Raw genomic sequence first — 15,379 nt, 5'->3', positions numbered from 1 at the left:
CAACAATGAAGTGTTCTCGCTTAATATCCTGCTAAGAGCAGTTGCTGACTGGGTAAAGTGGAGGGGCTGGTTGACTGGGTAAAGTGGAGGGGCTGGTTGACTGGGTAAAGTAGAGGGGCTGGTTGAGTGGGTAAAGTAGAGGGGCTGGTTGACTGGGTAAAGTAGAGGGGCTGGTTGACTGGGTAAAGTGGAGGGGCTGGTTGACTGGGTAAAGTGGAGGGGCTGGTTGACTGGGTAAAGTGGAGGGGCTGGTTGACCGGGTAAAGTGGAGGGGCTGGTTGACCGGGTAAAGTGGAGGGGCTGGTTGACTGGGTAAAGTGGAGGGAGTGGTTGACTGGGTAAAGTGGAAAGGCTGGTTGACTGGGTAAAGTAGAGGAGCTGGTTGACTGGGTAAAGTGGAGGGGCTGGTTGACTGGGTAAAGTGGAAGGGCTGGTTGACTGGGTAAAGTGGAGGGGCTGGTTGACTGAGTAAAGTGGAGGGGCTGGTTGACTGGGTAAAGTGGAGGGGCTGGTTGACTGGGTAAAGTGGAGGGGCTGGTTGACTGGGTAAAGTGGAGGAGCTGGTTGACTGGGTAAAGTGGAGGGGCTGGTTGACTGGGTAAAGTGGAGGGGCTGGTTGACTGGGTAAAGTGGAGGGGCTGGTTGACCGGGTAAAGTGGAGGGGCTGGTTGACTGGGTAAAGTGGAGGGGCTGGTTGACCGGGTAAAGTGGAGGGGCTGGTTGACTGGGTAAAGTGGAGGGGCTGGTTGACTGGGTAAAGTGGAGGGGCTGGTTGACTGGGTAAAGTGGAGGGGCTGGTTGACTGGGTAAAGTGGAGGGGCTGGTTGACCGGGTAAAGTGGAGGGGCTGGTTGACTGGGTAAAGTGGAGGGGCTGGTTGACCGGGTAAAGTGGAGGGGCTGGTTGACCGGGTAAAGTGGAGGGGCTGGTTGACTGGGTAAAGTGGAGGGGCTGGTTGACCGGGTAAAGTGGAGGGGCTGATTGACCGGGTAAAGTGGAGGGGCTGGTTGACTGGGTAAAGTGGAGGGGCTGGTTGAGTGGGTAAAGTGGAGGGGCTGGTTGACTGGGTAAAGTGGAGGGGCTGGTTGACTGGGTAAAGTGGAGGGGCTGGTTGACTGGGTAAAGTGGAGGGGCTGGTTACGTGAACTGTCACAGAACCCCTACGACGACAGTCCAGGGACAGATGAGCGCACGAACTGTCCAATTAAATGACATGTTTGAGTGTTAATGAACTACAACATTGAGAATAAATAAATAAACATTTAAAGATCATTTATTTTATTACACAAACGTAGTTAAAGGTTAGCTAAAAACCCACTTCATATGGTCAGACTTACTGTCATTATCTAGTATATATCTATCTGAAAAGCGAAAACTGTTGGTTAACTTAGATAAACATAACATATTACAAAGTAGTAGTCCAGTCTGCTAATATCAAATAGGAAAAGATACCTACGTTGATGTATAAGTGATTCAAGTATTCATCGTTTTCAAGTTCTTCTGGATAACCAATCTCTAAATCCATCAACTTCAGCTGAAAAACGAAACCAAGTCCATCTTTTTATTGACCGATTTTATAATTATATATATAATATAACATTCTGGACACTAAGAAGGAAAGAAAAGATCACGCTTTTATTTCTACAAGTCGGACTAGAGTAACTTTAGTGGCGAAAAAAAAAGAGGGGGGGGGGGGAGAACAAGTAGTATACACCCGTCACAAAATTGCAGTGCCGGACTTAACAATTGTGACCAAGAAGTCATGCTTTAAAGCGCAGATTTCCAAATAATATGGTAAGATAAAATCACTAACAAGGAAGTTCTGCGAAAGGCGAGATAAAGGGATATATGTGCTATTATCAGCAGTAGATGCTGTGACTTGCCTGGGCATGTTTACTGAATGAAAACGGCGGGGGACTTTCACAAGAGAATTTGTATGATGATAAGTCAGAGAGCTGAAGGTCTTGTAAGATATACGGATGTATGCAAGTACGGTAGGAAACTCTTTAGAATCGACACTAACAGCTGGGAGAAAGAAGTCCAAAACGAATCAACATGGAAAGCAAGCAAAACTCAGGCTCCTGGAGAGCAAGCAAAACTAAACTCAGGCTCCTGGAGAGCAAGCAAAACTCAGGCTCCTGGAGAGCAAGCAGAACTCAGGCTCCTGGAGAGCAAGCAGAACTCAGGCTCCTGGAGAGCAAGCAAAACTAAACTCAGGCTCCTGAAGAGCAAGCAAAACTCAGGCTCCTGGAGAGCAAGCAGAACAAAGGGTCCTGGAGAGCAAGCAAAACTCAGGCTCCTGGAGAGCAAGCAGAACCCAGGGTTCTGGAGAGCAAGCAAAACTCAGGCTCCTGGAGAGCAAGCAAAACTCAGGCTCCTGGAGAGCAAGCAAAACTAAACTCAGGCTCCTGGAGAGCAAGCAGAACTCAGGCTCCTGGAGAGCAAGCAGAACTCAGGCTCCTGGAGAGCAAACAAAACGTAGGCTCATGGAGAGCAAACTAAACTCAGGCTCCTGGAGAGCAAGCAAAACTAAACTCAGGCTCCTGGAGAGCAAGCAAAACTCAGGCTCCTGGAGAGCAAGCAGAACAAAGGGTCCTGGAGAGCAAGCAAAACTCAGGCTCCTGGAGAGCAAGCAGAACCCAGGGTTCTGGAGAGCAAGCAAAACTCAGGCTCCTGGAGAGCAAGCAGAACTCAGGCTCCTGGAGAGCAAGCAAAACTCAGGCTCCTGGAGAGCAAGCAGAACTCAGGGTCCTGGAGAGCAAGCAAAACTCAGGCTCCTGGAGAGCAAGCAGAACTCAGGCTCCTGGAGAGCAAACAAAACTCAGGGTCCTGGAGAGCAAGCAGAACTCAGGCTCCTGGAGAGCAAGCAAAACTCAGGCTCCTGGAGAGCAAGCAGAACTCAGGGTCCTGGAGAGCAAGCAGAACTCAGGGTCCTGAATCGTAGATATAAAAAACAAAAAGTAAAATTTCCCTTTCAGACTTGGCGATCTGACGAGCAGGCACCACAACAACCAACCGCCTTTACTTCCCCTTACTAATTTCGGGTACCCATTAGAGTTGTACTCAGGGGCGCCCTAAAAATCCCGAAATTCAAAATCCAAGTCTTTACCGAGATTCGAACCCACGACCCCAGGTTCAGAAGCCAAGCGCTTAACCACTCAGCCACCGCGCCCCCAGATCGTAGGTGGAAGACTGAAAATTGGGCAGCGTCTGATGATTACAAATGCACAGCCTATAACCGTGGATCAAGAACATAAGAAGTTTCAAAGCTATGAGATACTTTCTTCGAGGTAAAATACCACAAAATGGTTTCAACTCATTTAGAAATAGGCCATGTGACAAATTACTAAAGCTTATAATCCTAAATGTCTCACAGAATAAAAAAAAATTAAATAAAAAAAATTATTAATTTAAGCAACGAAGTCAAAAAATCAAAAGTGTTTTAGGTGTTATAGCAATTATAAAAAATTAAAAAATCATCCTTTGGACATATGCTGTATTTTTCTCTTAGTTTTTAAAATGGGAAATAAAAATATAATCTGTTTATTTCTGCAAACAATTCCATGAATAGAAACAAATTTAGAAATCTAATCCGTTTTTAGCTTTTTTTTTTTCTGTTGGTATTTCTTTCTTTCATATACGTGATATGCCTTGTTTCTAATCCTCTCCAGGTGAGTAGGCTTACCTTTCCCTTGTTTCAAATCCTCTTCAGGTGAGTAGGCTTACCTTTCCCTTGTTTCCAATCCTCTTCAGGTGAGTAGGCTTACCTTTCCTTTGTTTCAAATCCTCTTCAGGTGACTAGGCTTACCTTTCCCTTGTTTCTAATCCTCTTCAGGTGAGTAGGCTTACCTTTCCCTTGTTTCTAATCCTCTTCAGGTGAGTAGGCTTACCTTTCCTTTGTTTCAAATCCTCTTCAGGTGACTAGGCTTACCTTTCCCTTGTTTCTAATCCTCTTCAGGTGAGTAGGCTTACCTTTCCCTTGTTTCCAATCCTCTTCAGGTGAGTAGGCTTACCTTTCCTTTATTTCAAATCCTCTTCAGGTGACTAGGCTTACCTTTCCCTTGTTTCTAATCCTCTTCAGGTGAGTAGGCTTACATTTCCCTTGTTTCTAATCCTCTTCAGGTGAGTAGGCTTACATTTCCCTTGTTTCAAATCCTCTTCAGGTGAGTAGGCTTACCTTTCCCTTGTTTCTAATCCTCTTCAGGTGAGTAGGCTTACATTTCCCTTGTTTCTAATCCTCTTCAGGTGAGTAGGCTTACCTTTCCCTTGTTTCTAATCCTCTTCAGGTGACTAGGCTTACATTTCCCTTGTTTCTAATCCTCTCCAGGTGAGTAGGCTTACCTTTCCCTTGTTTCTAATCCTCTCCAGGTGAGTAGGCTTACCTTTCCCTTGTTTCTAATCCTCTCCAGGTGAGTAGGCTTACCTTTCCCTTGTTTCTAATCCTCTCCAGGTGAGTAGGCTTACATTTCCCTTGTTTCTAATCCTCTTCAGGTGAGTAGGCTTACCTTTCCTTGTTTCTAATCCTCTTCAGGTGACTAGGCTTACCTTTCCCTTGTTTCTAATCCTCTCCAGGTGAGTAGGCTTACCTTTCCCTTGTTTCTAATCCTCTCCAGGTGAGTAGGCTTACCTTTCCCTTGTTTCTAATCCTCTCCAGGTGAGTAGGCTTACCTTTCCCTTGTTTCTAATCCTCTTCAGGTGAGTAGGCTTACCTTTCCCTTGTTTCTAATCCTCTTCAGGTGACTAGGCTTACATTTCCCGTTTCTAATCCTCTCCAGGTGAGTAGGCTTACCTTTCCCTTGTTTCGAATCCTCTTCAGGTGAGTAGGCTTACCTTTTCTTTGTTTCAAATCCTCTCCAGGTGAGTAGGCTTACCTTTCCCTTGTTTCTAATCCTCTTCAGGGGAGTAGGCTTACCTTTCCCTTGTTTCTAATCCTCTCCAGGTGAGTAGGCTTACCTTTCCTTGTTTCTAATCCTCTTCAGGTGAGTAGGCTTACCTTTCCCTTGTTTCTAATCCTCTTCAGGTGAGTAGGCTTACCTTTCCCTTGTTTCTAATCCTCTTCAGGTGAGTAGGCTTACCTTTCCCTTGTTTCTAATCCTCTCCAGGTGAGTAGGCTTACCTTTTCCTTGTTTCTAATCCTCTTCAGGTGAGTAGGCTTACCTTTCCCTTGTTTCTAATCCTCTTCAGGTGAGTAGGCTTACCTTTCCCTTGTTTCTAATCCTCTTCAGGTGAGTAGGCTTACCATTTCTTTGTTTCAAATCCTCTTCAGGTGAGTAGGCTTACCTTTCCTTTGTTTCAAATCCTCTTCAGGTGAGTAGGCTTACCTTTCCCTTGTTTCTTATCCTCTTCAGGTGAGTAGGCTTACCTTTCCTTTGTTTCAAATCCTCTTCAGGTGAGTAGGCTTACCTTTCCCTTGTTTCTTATCCTCTTCAGGTGAGTAGGCTTACCTTTTCCTTGGCGAAGATCTTTGTTTTCCTGTCCATCCATTCATTCATTTCTAAAGCCCAATCAGTAGATTTTTGTATCTCTTTAATTAGATCTCTAGCCTGTGCAAGATAAAGAACAGTTTGTGTGTTGGTAATATACACTAAGGATGCCACTTTGTGTGTGTGTAGTCCTATATACATGTGCCTACATTTTAAGCAGTATACAGCAAATGAAATTATATACTTTCAAATATTATATTGACAGCTCTACATCGGTTACTCTGGATTGAGATTAAACTTTTTTAAACGTAAAATAAATAAATACCTTTAAATGCATAGAATATATAAAGAAAAAATTTAAAGCTAAAAAAGCTTAAAACCCCAAATAATTTTGTTTTGCTAAGAAAAGATAACAAATATCGACCATTGATTTACAAAAGTGGCCTGACTTTCCAAGCCTCTACCCCATTGTTTCTCAAACATGACCACTGGCACCCAGCCAAAATAACTAAATGTTTGTTCGCCCCCCCCCCCCCAGGCAACTGGGTACCTGGAGGAGTAGTGTAGGCTCCAACATTGAGGTATGGGAGAATGTTAAGAATATAATAATAATAATAATAATAATTATTATTATTATAAGGCTTGTCTTAAGATTAGTGAGGAATGCCGCATTTGTTAAGAATGTAATGAAAAATTAAAGAATCATTCAAAATATAATTGTAATGCGTATTTACCATTTTAAAAATTAATAATTACACTTTGTTTAGGATTCAGTAAGTTCCCTATTCATCTAGCAACGGGATCCGAGATGCGGAGCCCCGGTGCTAACAGTTTTTCTACTTTTTGAACTTTTCAAATACGCCTTTTTTTTTGGCTCCTACAGAAAGAATTTCACTGGTTTTGCCCCCTTTTTTTATCAGCTATTAGCCCCCCTCCCTTTTGAGAAAAGCTCGCGCCCCCACAGTTTGAGAAACGCTACTCTACCTCTATGACACATTTGGAATTAAAACAATATATAAATATATATATATAATAAAACACTTACTTTTTTATTTGATTCGCCATCGAAATGCTCAGAGACAAACATTTGAGCGACAGCGTACATGTAAATATTGGAAGTTGTGGATGTACATAATCTAGAACGGTCAGTGGTTCCAATCTTCATTATTGGGCTCAAATATTCCTACATTGAATAAGCGACATTCATAATTTTTTTAAAAAATTAAACGATGAAATGATCTTTTGTAAAGGCTTAATTTACTTGATTATTTAAATAATTCGCTCTTGTGGTCTCTAGCCAAGTGTAAATTCTGCTAAAGCTAAAAAACTTTAGAACCACTGTTATGAGTTGGTTGGGGACCGGAACCCTGGGTTAAGGCCGGTAAAGGTTCAGTTGAGCTCTATATCTTAATATCTCAATAGAGTTGATCAATTACTCTCTTCTATATCAGTTAAAGCAAGTTGGTGCCTAAGCTGGTCTTTAAAGCGTTTGTGTGGGACATCTCTGTTACGTCTATCACCTTTCGGCTCACAAAAAGACTGCCTCTTGCAAACCTTTGTCCCCCCATACGGGATAGTGCTAACTCCAGCGTACCTGTCGGACCATAAGAAGTCCCACTATACTGTCCATATCGGCGTGTTCTGTATGGGGACTTAAGGAACAAATTATTCAACCGAGCGAGGCTCGGTCACCTGGTATTAAAACGAGCGAGTAATCGAAGTTTCTTTTATAAATGAAATCCTTTCAAAATGACGTCCAAAGAAAAATAAACAACTTTCCACTAAACTCATTCGGCTTACTGAAACTGAAATCTGAGTGTGACAGATGGATGACAGACCGATAACACAAAACTTATAGCTGAAAAGTGTGTGATGAGGAGTCGATGGATTGGAGGATGCTAAAAAAGAGTTAGGGGTGTCATTGTAATAAAAAATGTGAAAGCGTTTGTGTGTGTGTGTGGGGTGGGTGTTGGGGGGTCAAAAACAACAACAACAACAAAGAGTATAGTAAATATTGAGTGGAGAAGCCGAAGAAAAGTCAACGATGGTACGTAGGACTAACTTTCTGTTGTGGACGCGAGGAGGGGGAGTGTAGAGTATTAAAATAAAACGGTTTGCTTTTGGAATACAAAGAAGCCGTTGGACCTAAACTTTGCAAGCCACAACATTTGGTGAAATCAGGTTTTCCATTGCTATTCAAGTGTTTGGGATCTGAGTGTGACAGACAGACTACACGAAACTAATAGCAGGTTTTCCCCTTACGTTGGGCCTCTAAGATCAACGCTAATTACCTCATAAAGATCAAAGAATCTTCTTGGCAGCGTCATTGCTTTGATACACGTTAATATGAATTTCCATACTAAGTAGTTGGCAAGAGTTCTGTTAACCAAATCATGTTTTAGTAGATAGAACGTTACAGGTTGTCACAAAATAATGAGAAACAAAAAAATAAATGAAAGAGTTCTTCATTTTTTGTTACTAGATATATTTTTCCTATTTCAATGTCAGCTGACAGTTTTTTTTTTTCAAATAAGTATTTATTCCCATATACTCAATAATAACCATTTTGACTCTGTATAACGTCCCCGTACTTTAGTTTATCACGCTAAGCGTACCCTGGTCCAATCTCTTCTTTGGACATGGGAGAGAAAAGGGCCAATCTATGTCTTCAAAACGTTTTTCGTGCTCCTTTTGGTTGCTAAGCCATGGGGATCTGGCATTCTAGCTGGAGATGGATCTCAAATTTAAAAAATCCCATCTCTCCATCAAGATCATAGTGATATTTTGTCACTTGGCAACACATTCCTGGACTATTTATTCCTCCTACGAACTGGTTTGATCTCATTCAATATTCTTTTTGTTGTTTTTAGATATGAGTACTTTTTTTTTTACCATGAAACGTACAGCACATGTTCTATAAATAGTATAAAACTGAAGTCATCATTATGGTCATTAAAATTACGAATATTTCCAAAAAAGATCCACTTATGCATATAGATTTCAAATAATTAGTAATTTGGGATTAATGTTCACACATACTCTAATACACACTCTAATACACACATATTTTATGTTATCTTATTATGGTTTATCCGCAGCTCCTTGACTTAAATGTAGCTAGCACTGAAGGCGACACCTTGTTAAATAACGTAACTTTAATCTGACGTTATTACTTTATTCCTTGATCTAGTAAGCAAATAGAAAAAGAACGCTGCATAAATCTTACTTTTAAAGAACGGATTATTAAATGATTGCCCAAGACTATGTCAAAACCTTACCTGTTTGTTGTTTTGGAGATCACGCCCACCATTCCAGGTAAATAGATAACATCCTTCAATAATATCTTCTCATTTTCGTTGACATCATTAACTGCTACTTCCGATGCAGACATTACTATGGTCACATATTTCATCCAATCAAATACCTGAAATTGTTGCATCGTCTACTATTGTTGTAGATTATGCAGTAACGCAATGAATAAAATATATCTTAATAAAAAAATATTTTAAAATTAGAGATTAAACTACACGTCAAAGCTATCAGACAATTGAGTGTCGACAAACAGTTAATGTCAGATACATATGTAAAGGCCAATTCACCATCTCGTGGTTATACATTGTTTGGCTGTCTATGGCTAAACATACTTGGACTGATTCTGTCATAGTTTGCACTATTATTTATTTCAATAGCTCCCCTTTTATATATATATTATACTATAAAGCAGAAAGTAAGGTGTATGTATGTATGTTACCCCATGGGCGTAGCCAGGAGAGAGTTTTCGGGGTTCAACCCCCCCCCCCTTTTCCCGAAATGAAATCCCCCTTCAGGGGGCGGGATCGGAATTTAGTGACTGATTTTTTGCTTTGACTTTGTTTATTTTAGTTGAGGTATTACTACTAAACCATCACGTGCCCCTCCCATTGCAGTCAAAACCCCCTCTTCTATAAAACAAAACCAAAAAACAATAATGCAAACGACAATCCCCAAATTCCAAGAGCATTGCTAAGGAAGATTTTGATCTTAAAACCCCCTCCGTTATCTACGATAAAACCCCCTCTTCAATATAAGACAGTCACCAGATTCTAGCCAAGAGTTTTGTGTTTAAAACCCTCCTCCAGCGGGGTTTGCAGCTAGAAACCACCTCTTCAATATAAAAAAAAAAGAAAATTACTCGAAATGCTATGATCGTAGCCAAAGGGATTTTTTAGTTTAAACCCCCTCCAGCGGGGTTTGAAGCTAAAAACCACCTCTTCAATATAAAAAACAAATTACAAACGACAAAATTCTGATAGTAGCCAAAGGGATTTTTCAGTTTAAACCCCTTTCAGCGGGGTTTGAAGCTAATAAATAGCTCTTCAATGTAAACAAAGCAAATTACGCACTCAAAATTATATTAATTATATTATTATATTATATTATCGTAAGATAAGCCAAGGGGGATTTTGAGTTTAAACCCCCCTCCTCCAAAGGGCTTTTTTAACCCCCCCCCTCCTCCAAAGGGCTTTTTTAAAAAGTTTAAAACCCCTCCAGATGGGTTTAATACCCCCATACAGAGAGTTTTGAAGTTGAAAAATTCTCTCTTCAATTTTATTATAAAACAAACTAATCACCAAATTCTATGAGCGTAGCTGAGGGGGTTATGAATTTGTTTAAAAAAATTAAGTGATTTTTTAGTTTAAAACCCCCAAACAAATGATTTTGACGATAAAACTTCCCTTTTCGATATTAAATCTAAAGCAAACTACTGTCACCTAATTCCAAGAGCGTAGCTAAGAGAAGTTACACATTTCTACCAGTGGCTGGGCTCAATTAATAAAGTGCAGTGAATGGTCATCTGCCGAAAATGAAAGAAACTAAATGTGGCTCAACAAAGATGGCTTAGACGGATTTTAGAAGTCAGTTCTAGAGATCGGGTCTCAATCAAGGAAATCCTATGCCGAACTGGGAGTCGACCCTTTAGTAAGGTTGTGACAGAACGTCGCATGTTCTCCGACAAAATGAATTACGCATAATAAGAATTGCGATGACATGGAGGCCATTGCGTGAAAAGCGCAAACAGGGACATCTTAGTGTGGCGCCACACTTTCATGGAGGTCCTCAGAGCAGGTGGGAAGAGGCTTCAGACATTGCCAGTGACAGAATTTTGTGGAAGCAGCTTACCGCTCAATTCGCCGAACGACGCGGAAGGATCTAAGTTAGTAAGAATAGCAAAAAGGGTTTTGAAATAAAACTTTTAATAGCTGGATATTGCACTGTAGATACCTCACAGCGCTCCCCCAGACCCCCTTGCTGGCAATGGCGGGGAGTCTACAACTTTCCCGCTAACTCCAGGAAGAAACTATTCTAGGGTACAATAAACGTCTTCCGAAAGAATGAAGGGTCTGAATTTAATAAAGATTAATTATGTACACACACACAAGCACGATTCTTTCTCACGTTAGAACGGTTAACTTTCTCCCGAATGGCGTCCCTTTGTTCTGCAGCGGTTTTTGGTATGACAAAACAACAACAGAACAAGAAATCTTACTGAACACGAGGCTGATCTCATGACTATCAACGTCAAGACCATTGCAAACATACACGCGCTATTTGCGTCTCGAATGTCTCTATATTGTCAATATCGCTTTTCTCCAATTTTTTTTTGCAATACCTCTATTCAGATCACATATTCGGAGTGGGCAAAACCTTCTGGGCAATGGTTTAACACGATTTTCGAAAGCGGCTCTAACGGTTCCTAGAAATGTGACAGCTGATTATATCGTTCGGAAAAGAATTACTAGCTCCTTGGCCACACAAGTCTAGTTTGACCGTTAGAATTATTCAAAGTTCAAAGTATAAAAATAATTAATTTAAATTTTGCTCTCTGTGGCATTTTACGTCTCGAGAGACGATCTTTTCCCTTTGCAACTTCTTGTGTGACTAAAGGGTCAATCCTTGGTACGCAGCTGCGATCGCAGGTTGGGCATATGTAATCACCAGGCGCTGTTGCATTATCACCCTTCTTTCTGCTTCTGTTGTGTATGACATCTGCAATCCTTCTTTCATGCTCTCTCGCCATGTGGATCTATCCAGTGCCACCTCTTCCAAGCTGCTAGTGTCGATTTTGAAGAGCTTCATGTCGCGTTTGCATACATCCGTATAACGTAAAAGTGGGCGACCAGCGGCTCTCCTGCCTTCTATGAGATCGCCATACAGAATGTTTTGCTAGAGCACTAGAAAATACTTATCTCGAACAGACAATACGTCTTCAGATATTTCCGCATTCATTAAAGAGTTGAATAAATTAATGTTCATGAACATTTTGCGCACCTTCTTCTAAGTCTAGAATTAAAGGCCTATCAAAGCAAAATAATCGCTCTATAAGTTGTATAAAAAGTAGTGACTTTAAAAAAAAAAGTATTTTTAAATAGTTTTCTTGTTAAAGTTTTCTTGAATAGTGCTCTCAGAATGCGGGAAAACTTGTGGTGCCGCCACGAACTTCAATGGTCAGCTTTTGGTGGGATGGTGCCGTAAGTAAATTGAGAAACACTGTATGAGATGTTCACAAAATTCACAAACACTACTCACATGACTTGTATCGACAAGAGACTTGAGAGTGGTGTACCCTTCAGATCCTTCTTTCAACTGCCGATTGATATTTACAGTAGGTAACAAATTATATACATTGAAATATCTATAACAATCTTACTTACAAGACAACTGCATACAATGTGTATTAATTAAAATAGGAATTTTAAAAAATTGCTTCAAATCCTTCTTGTTAACCACATCTCACCTCCTACAACATCTTCCGCAGGAAACTTAATTAAATAAAAGGGATTGTGATTGTATAAAAATACAAAACATGCAATATATTGATTGATTTAGATCACACACAGACACACACAAAATATTTTGCATGGGCGCGATCACGGAGCCGGTGAAATTTTGTGACTTTATTTTTTATTGGAGGGAAATTTTAATGTTAAACCATCACTTGCCCAAGTGTTGTCAATGAGGGGTTTGATGTTAAACCAATCTTCAATAAAAAAAACAACTAAACTCTAAATCAGGCACCAATTCCCATGAGCGTAACAAAAGGGTTTTGAGTTTAAAACACCCTCCAGGGTTGTTGTTTTTTTTAGGTTAAAACCCCCCATCTTCAATTTAAAAAAAAACCAACCCAAATTACACTACTGTCATCAAATCCCATGAGCGTGGCCAATGGGGGAAGGGTTGAGTTTAACCCCCCTCCCAGAGGATATAGAAGTTAAAGCCCTCCTGTTCAATAAAAAACAATATTTAGTAATTTATTTACAGTCATTTGAGGTTCAACCCTAAACCCCAAATAAAACATTTCACGCATTCATTTGTTTTTCTACCAGTCGCTGGGCACCATTTATAAAGTGCAGTGACGAGCAAGTTTGATTTGACCTACAATTTTTCAATACAAGAGTAGCACTCTATTGCACTATAGACACCTCAGAATATGCATTTTCTTATTGTCAAATAAAGACAAATAATACTTGGCGGACCCACGTCTGGGGGAGCTCTTTCCCTTGCTGACAAGGAAGTGGTGTCTAGGGTGCAAAAGTACAATGTATGTGTGTGCTTGTGACATTTTATGCGACACTTAGGGATTGCTAGGAAAATTCTGAAAGTTATATTGTATGAAATTTATGTTGCGTATGTTATAAATATTATTTTTGATATGTTGTGTGGTATGTTATGTATTTGTAGTGTATGTTGTATATGTTATGATTGATACACTGTGTATTTAATGTTGCGTAATGTTTATTATTTATTTTTACTAATATCTATATAAAGTATATGACTGATTAAGAAGCACATACAAAAGTATGACACCATGAACTGCAAGGTTGTTCTTTTTAAATGGTACACACCAACACACACACTCAAAATTCGGCCTCGAATAAATTGTTTCTAAAACGTATATTGGAAATTAACGTAATGCCATTAATTAAACTAATTTGATTTAATATTAATTAGAAAGATAACATTAAACTAAATAATAAAAAAAAACTTCTACCAAAAATTAAAAAAATATAAATGAAAAGTTTATGCCCATGTGATGATGCATCGCTAGCTTTAAAACCAGATGTGGATACCACATTCAAGTAGGCTGCCCAATCAGCGAACAAACCCTTATGTTTATTTTCATCATCATCTGACCTTTTGTAAAAATCTTAAGACGTCAGAACAGCGATGTCCAAATTGCGACCCGCTGTATTTGGCCCATGAAATGATCCTATTAGGCTTTTAAAACTCTCCCAAACCGTGACCATCAGATTGGTGAGATCGGTGTCCCATGTGTCGGGATTGATTATAGTCTCAGAGGCCAAACAAAAAATTGGGTACCACTAGTTTTTAACAATTAAGCATGTAAATGACTCATTTAATCAAGTTTGACTTTAGTGACAAATTAGACAAAATACTATATATACAATTTACACTTTATTTGCAAATTAATTCTTCAATTCGCGACGACTTGATGGAGCGGGCGGCGGTTGTCATCGAATTTTTATCCTTTGTTGTGACATTTTTGTTGAAAAAGATCTTTTTAAAAATACCTGTGAGTTACGCCTTTAAATCTAGGTTATTAAATGTCAACAGTATCAACTAGTACATAGGTAGACTTACTGAAGCCAGATCAATCTCCAACTGTACCATTGCTTTCACATCCTCCATTAGAACCGACACGTTGTAAGTGTAAGGACCTAGGAGTCTCGCTACTTCAGTTATAAGCGTTCCATAGTTTTTAAAAATCAAATCTTTTTGTGTCACACCAATCAAATCAATCGTTTCAAAATCACCTCGTCCAATCTTAGAGTGAGAAATAAAAAAAAAACATGTTTAAAATAACCAAAGGTGCTAGATCTAGGATTCAAGAGCACAAAAGAATGTGGGAAGGTGTCATTATAATAAAAAGGGCCGAAAATTGTGGGGTGGGGATCCATCAGAAAGGCAACATTAAGTATTTCGATATTAAATTGAGAAGCCGATAAAAAGTTAGAAATATAACTTTTTTTTTCGTCGCTGAGGGAGAGCCGGGTCGGGGAAAGTAAAACTGATATTTTAATCTATGGCCGATAATTATGTGGGCGTATGTGTCGAGGGGGGGGGGCAGCGTTATAAAATGGGTGATTCCAATTTATTTCAAAAGTCTGTCGGACATAACGATGGGCAGAAATAAAAAAGAGGTTACAGAGAGAAAGAGAGAAAACTGAGAGAGGGAGAGAGAGAGAAGGAAAGAGAAAGAGAGTGGGCCGTTCCAATTCAGTGTAAAAGCTACTACCAGATCTCACTGGCTAATAAGTATTTTAGGGGGATCATTAAAATGCGGCAGATGATCTAAGTAGAGTTGACCGCAAAGAAAAGAGGAAATACTCCAGGAAACTACGTGGTCAAAATTATGACGTACGCCGATGGATGGAGCTTAAAATAGCTGCTGAAAGAGGGGAAGTAATTCACAACTATGTACAAGGAAAACTCCCATAAAGAGATCCCGAGGAGTTGAGGGAGTATAATAAGTATGTACTTAAAAGGGACAGTGCAAGAAAAGATGTCTACAAAAAGAGGTCTTCCGAGAAAAGAGAGGGGAAAGAAGTGTTAGGATCAAGGTGTAAGTAAAGTCAAGTCGTATTATACAATCAGACCAAGGGGAAACTCCTGACCAGTGCAGCATAGGAGTGAAGTTGTATGTATAATAAGGAGATTAAAAATAATATAATAAATTCTGTTTTTGCCTTTGAGTATATCTAAATGTGAGCTTGCAATCTGTCAAAACACCCTAAATAATCTATTCGGGTCAAATCTTAACCAAGAGGTCTGAATTACATCTTTCGAAAAAGTGTGTTATACTCTAAACAAGAGATACAGACTACATAACGTCCTAAGACAAATTAGTTTACATCCTAAGACATTTCGAGAACAAGAAATTTATAGCACACCCTAAAT

General features: G+C 39.9%; 1 protein-coding gene across 3 annotated transcripts in view; it reads right to left on the bottom strand.

Moving 5' to 3' along the window:
- LOC106063401 (neprilysin-1-like) overlaps window positions 1–15,379 on the bottom strand; it is a 59,199-nt gene that overhangs the window by 20,797 nt on the left and 23,023 nt on the right. For 2 of the 3 annotated variants that reach the window (XM_056013716.1, XM_056013718.1), the window contains 7 exons: window positions 14,063–14,245; window positions 11,990–12,046; window positions 8,701–8,864; window positions 7,714–7,801; window positions 6,468–6,605; window positions 5,444–5,542; window positions 1,456–1,533 (listed from right to left, as the gene is read on the bottom strand). In XM_056013716.1, the coding sequence (XP_055869691.1) occupies window positions 1,456–1,533; window positions 5,444–5,542; window positions 6,468–6,605; window positions 7,714–7,801; window positions 8,701–8,864; window positions 11,990–12,046; window positions 14,063–14,245 (807 nt within the window). The remainder of the gene's footprint in view (window positions 1–1,455; window positions 1,534–5,443; window positions 5,543–6,467; window positions 6,606–7,713; window positions 7,802–8,700; window positions 8,865–11,989; window positions 12,047–14,062; window positions 14,246–15,379) is intronic. The other variant, XM_056013717.1, reaches the window with a different exon arrangement.

Source organism: Biomphalaria glabrata, chromosome 16, assembly GCF_947242115.1.
Source record: "Biomphalaria glabrata chromosome 16, xgBioGlab47.1, whole genome shotgun sequence".
NCBI lineage: Eukaryota > Metazoa > Mollusca > Gastropoda > Planorbidae > Biomphalaria > Biomphalaria glabrata.
This window is presented reverse-complemented; position numbering and strand designations above follow the sequence as displayed.